The sequence below is a fragment of the Vitis riparia genome, chromosome 4 (assembly GCF_004353265.1).
Source record: "Vitis riparia cultivar Riparia Gloire de Montpellier isolate 1030 chromosome 4, EGFV_Vit.rip_1.0, whole genome shotgun sequence".
NCBI lineage: Eukaryota > Viridiplantae > Streptophyta > Magnoliopsida > Vitales > Vitaceae > Vitis > Vitis riparia.
The window spans coordinates 22,053,692-22,059,100 of NC_048434.1; the positions used below are offsets into that span (position 1 = coordinate 22,053,692).

General features: G+C 34.9%; 1 protein-coding gene across 1 annotated transcript; it reads right to left on the reverse strand.

Moving 5' to 3' along the window:
- Positions 1-796: 796 nt before the first annotated feature.
- LOC117912705 (monooxygenase 2-like) lies at positions 797-2,925 on the reverse strand. The gene is made up of 5 exons (XM_034827391.1): positions 2,662-2,925; positions 2,396-2,458; positions 2,061-2,226; positions 1,718-1,943; positions 797-1,542 (listed from the first exon to the last, which is right to left on the reverse strand). The coding sequence occupies exons 1-5, from the start codon at positions 2,889-2,891 to the stop codon at positions 992-994; spliced, it is 1,236 nt and encodes a 411-aa protein (XP_034683282.1). The 5' UTR covers positions 2,892-2,925; the 3' UTR covers positions 797-991.
- Between the last annotated feature and the right edge of the window lie 2,484 nt (positions 2,926-5,409).

A 5,409-nucleotide genomic window follows, 5' to 3' on the forward strand; every position in this document is an offset into this window, starting at 1 on the left:
TTAATTTAAAAATACAATTTTTCTTGCTTTTAAGATATTTATTATTCATTTATTTGTATAATACAAAAATATATAAATTTCTAGAAAGAAATAATAAAAGAAACTGTTTTCATTATCAAATTATTAAACTTTTCAAATTTAATATAATTTATTCTAATCTAATTCAACATATTTATTAATAAGATAAAAAAAAATTGAATATTATACTTTAACTTAGACATTAAAAGAGAGCAAGCACAACTTATCGGTGAATCAATCACGGTGGCAATATCTTGAATCCTCTTAAAAGCAGACAGTGATATATTTAGTAATTTTCAAAGTTGCAGCGGTGTCAATTTTTGGAAATTTTGGTTTGATTTTTCATATTAGATGTGACTTCGTTGGAATCTTGTAAGTTTCATGGTTTGAATTTCTTTCTCTCCTACATTATACCTGATAACGACATCTTAATTCATCAATTCGAAACAACCCAGAGCATGAATGATTTATTTCAAAATTCAGATAGGAAAGAAAAGTTCAATAGGTGGAGAGTTTTAGCTGGAGTAAATATGGAAACGAAATAGAATGGAGCGGAGTGACGGTATTTGCCATTTAGCCTTGTATTTATATTATTGTGGGCGAACGATAAATTGGGGGAAAGTTCTCTTCCCTGTTATATAGGTAATTTATCGAACCATGTTAAATTTGCGTATTCTTTCTTTCTCATTTTTCCTATTTTTCATCATATTACACGAATTACAACAATATGTATGTATGTATATATCATTTCATTTTTGTTTTGTGCAATGTTCGAAAAGAAAAATGATCACACGGCAATAAACCTTGCTCAACTATTATTGGTCAACGTAGGTATACGTTTTATTACACTTCAACTGTCAACGTACTTGTACGCATTTAGCAAAGAACTGGTAAAATAGAACAAATTTCATAATAGAGGGGCTAAAACAAAGACCCTAAAAAATTTGATGCAAAGAAAACAACTAAAATGAAGCTAATGAGTCTTATTTTGATCATCCAATAGTGGGAGCTTCCCGCAGTCATAGTCTGCAATGCTAATAAGCCTCTTCAAAACAAACCTATAAAATATCATATCTCTGAACATCTTCATCAACCATCCTTCCCTGCCTACCTGCGCCCACCCTGAAAAATATGACCCTGCTATCAACCAAGCAGCGCGCCACCTCCTTTCCTTCACGTATCCCTCTATGGCTTCGGCCACCGCTCCTGGCACCAGCCTCCCGTTATCAATGAATGATTTTCCGATGTGGCGGCCTAGGACAACTGCGTCCTCCAGGGCTGCACAACCACCTTGGGCTAGGTCAGGGGTCATTGGGTGCATGGCATCACCTACCACTGTCATGTTCCCTTTGCTTACATTTCCAAATATGAGGTCCCATGGAAGTCTCAGCCTCAGTGGAGCCAAAGTCAAGGTAGAAAGATCGCAGTGGCGGACCACTTCAGCGTATATTGGAGGGAGGTCCTTGGCATAATTCTCAATCACTTGTTTTTGTATTTCTTGCGGGTCTTTTGTCATGGTCTCACCTGACATCAAAATGATATCATTTATGTTTATAAAGCAAGGACAATAATGTGAGTAATGTCATGAACAAAAAATTTCCAGTCAAGCCAAAGTGTTACACCGGCTTGGAATTGCCACTAGTGACCTGAATTTTACTCAGAGATATTGGCATAAAGTTGTGGCGATAACAAAACCAACCTTTAGGAGTATTGAAATTGAGGAACCAGTAAATCTCTTTATCATTTAGAGGGACGATGCCAGCCCTTTTGCCCACATCCAAAAATTGCAGCACATGCTCACGCACCCCATGACCGTCTGGAAACACAGCCAGCGCAACCACAGACGATCGACCTGAGTTCACCGGCTCTGTCAACCCCAATTTACGAGCCACAAACGAGTTCACCCCATCACACCCTATCAAAACCTGTAACACCCAAAAATGAAAATTCTGGCATTAAAATGAAGAATCTATAGTAATCACCATTATGTGATGCAGATAAGCCAATGAACATGGGGCTCAACATGGGCTGACGTTACATACGTTGGTTGTAATCACAGTTCCATCTTCCAAGCGCATGGTATATGGTCCTTCTTGGGCCTGGGCTTCAATGGAGATGGGCTTGGATGAGAATCGGATCGAGTGGCGTGGCAGCTCCTCTGCCAGACTCTCGAGTAGCGTCTTGCGATGTACTGTGATGGGTCCACCTCTGCTCCAGATTTGACAACCAATCAGATCATTACATATTCATTTTAAGTCACGGTGATCATCCAATGGGCTCACCCCAGTGGACTCACAAGTCAGAAGTCGGCGGAAGTTAACATAAACCGGTAGATACTATCGAATAAATAGAGGTATTTAATTTTTCGCAGTCTCACCTATTGTTTCTAATGAGGGAGACTTCTTGGACCGCTCCAGTGGCAACATTTGTTATGCACATCCTAGTCACAAACAAAAACATCAATTTATAATAATCACAAGAATTCTTATCATTTCTAAATAAAATCTGTTTTTGTATGAACATTTTTCTTGTTGATAAAATAAAAAAAAAAAAAAAAAAAAAAAAAAAGAAAAAGGAGAAGAAGAAGAAGAAGAAGAAAGGAACAAATGATATAGGAGGAAAATGAAAGAATAAAAATCATACTTTTCGCGGACGGCATAGAGGGGAGTGAGTTTATGAGAAACACCCAGGGCATCAAGAGCGAGCCAAGCATTTGGGGCGAGGGTGAGAGCAGCACCAGAGACTCGGAGGCCATCAGATCTCTCCAGCACCAATGCTCTAATCCCCACCCTTTTGAGCGCGATCGCGGTGGCCAGCCCAGCTATTCCTGCCCCCACTATCACTATTTCTTCCTCCAGTACCATCTTCTCCATATCTCTTACTTCTCTTCAATTTTCTATCCTGCATAATCATACCTCTCAACTTGTTCTATCCTTATATACGCACTCGTAGAAGATCCAAAGCTTGAACTGCACGAAGCCGTCATATTTGACCAAATGGTTGGGGAGAGGTTATTCCACGGTTTTATGCAAGTGCGTAAAGGACACGTATGGTCCAATATTGACAAGAGCACCTGTACAATTTTAACATGGCCTCTTTCCGTCTTCAATTGACACAATACTCAAGTTTTAGTCTTTGAGAGCTCAGAGGCTAAAAAGCTTTTAATATTTATCTATTTGATAATGAAAAAACTATGTTGGTTATAGATCATAATACTACCCTCATAAGTAGGTGTCATGTCTCTATTTTTATTCAGAATTAGCAACTCTTAATACAATTATTAAATACGTACTTAATTTGACACTACACAAAATTATCATAAGCAGGTATCATGTCTCTATTTTTATTTAGGTTATGTTTGGTTTCCAAAAAACACTAAGAAAAGAAAAAAAATGCGAAGAAAAATGATTTTTTCATGTTTGATTCTCCTATAAAAAAATAAGAAAGAAAATCAAATATAATTAAAACTAATTAAATATTTGTGCATTTTTAAATCATTTAATCTTTATATTTATGAGTTAAAATAAATAAAATGAATTTAAAGTAATAAAAACAATAATTTATTGACTTTTAATCTTTTTTTTTTTCTTTTTTCTACTTTTCCTTTATATTTTCTTTTCCTTACATTTTCCCTCAAATTTTTTGGAATCAAACATAGCCTTAGAATTAGCAATTCTTGGTACAATTACCAAATACATACTTAATTTGACACTTCACAAAATTAATAGGTTTGATATAGGTTAATCACAATTTAAATATTATTCATGTCAACAACCATAGATAGTTTATCAATAAGCTCATGTTATTTTATTTTTATTTTTATTTTTATAAATTGCTTTAAAAATAAATTAATTTATGATTAATTTTATTTAAAGTCTTAAATTAGTGAAATGAAAATGATTTTCAAAAAATATGTAATTTATCATTGATATAAATTTAATAAATGAGTTAAATGAGTCTTAATTGTATTAAGAAAAATCACATCTGAATAATACATAGCTATAAGAAAGCAAGCACAACTTTCCACAGATCAATGAAAGTAGCAAAACTTTGAATCTTCTTAAAGGAGACGTCGCTGTACTAGGTGATTTTCAAAGTTGGACTTGGAAATTTTGGTTTGATTTTTCATATTAAATGTGACTTTATTGGAATCTTCTGAGAAGTTCCATGGTTGGAATATTCTCTGCCTTCTACATCATCTTAATTCAATTTGAAATCAATCAAAGCATGATTTTATTTCAAATTCAGATGGGAAAGAAAAGTTGCATCGGTAGAGAGCTTTAAGTGGAGGAAAGAGGAATAAGGATCCCACCATACTCATCCCCAAATTCCAAGGAGTCATACTAACCTTCATTTTGCGAAAGCATGGACGTCAAGCCTTTTGATTGCTTCATCCTATTTATTTGGCCTGGCACTGATGACCATTAAGTTTTGACCCCAAGTGGCCCTGCTCCTGCTCGAGTTATTCCATTCTATTAATTTCATTGGATCGTACGTACTTTGATTCCAACACAGATCATCAGCTAGACCTACACCAATAGGTCAGTGTCCCGCATTTTTAGAGTATTCGCAGGACAATTAGATAACTCAAAATATTTGAAGTTCAAAGTTAGACATAGAATAAATATATGAAGCAAGATATAAGGAGTGAAAGATTTACAGTGTATTATACAAGAGCACTTTACAATGTTTAAAAGCATTCAAGGAATTGTTGTTTTTAAATAGGATCATAGACATAAGGGTAGGTTATCGGAAAAGTGAAGAGAACAAACTATTGATCAATAACCACCGTAATTCTTGGTGCGAGGCTGGAAGCAAGTTCGTAACTATCACATGACATACAGGACCCAACCCGTGGACTTGTATTTTGTCCACACACGTGAGACACTTCAAATAATACAGAAAAATGATTGTTTTATTTTAACAGTTGTTTTCAAGTTTTGGGAATTACTATTTATTTATTTCTTTTTAGATGGAAAATAAAAGAAGAAAATCCAAGAATGACTTCGTTGGAAATTTTGGTTTAATTTTTCATATTACATGTGACTTCGTTGGAATCTTGTAAGTTTCATGGTTTGAATTTCTTTCTCTCCTACGTTATACCTGATAACGACATCTTAATTCATCCTTTCGAAACAACCCAAAGCATGCATAATTTATTTCAAAATTCAGATAGGAAAGAAAAGTTCAATAGGTGGAGAGTTTTAGCCGGAGGAAAGAGGAGTGATGAGGAGTGAGGGTCCCAAAGGGGTTCTTCACAGCAACATGGCCAAGACCCGGCCAAGTCCTACCACATTTAAATGCTTGCCTGCTTGAGTTATTCCATTTTGGTTATATATATATATATATATATATATATATATATATATATTTTGTTCGAAAGAAAAATAA

What these genes read in the sequence shown, in the direction of transcription:
- LOC117912705 (XM_034827391.1), bottom strand. Translation starts at nt 2,891, where the DNA reads ATGGAGAAGATGGTACTGGAGGAAGAAATAGTGATAGTGGGGGCAGGA. An exon ending in CTCTATGCCGTCCGCGAAAA is followed by an intron (nt 2,459 to 2,661) that starts GTATGATTTTTA and finishes GTTTGTGACTAG; the next exon opens with GATGTGCATAACAAATGTTG. An exon ending in TCCCTCATTAGAAACAATAG is followed by an intron (nt 2,227 to 2,395) that starts GTGAGACTGCGA and finishes AATCTGGAGCAG; the next exon opens with AGGTGGACCCATCACAGTAC.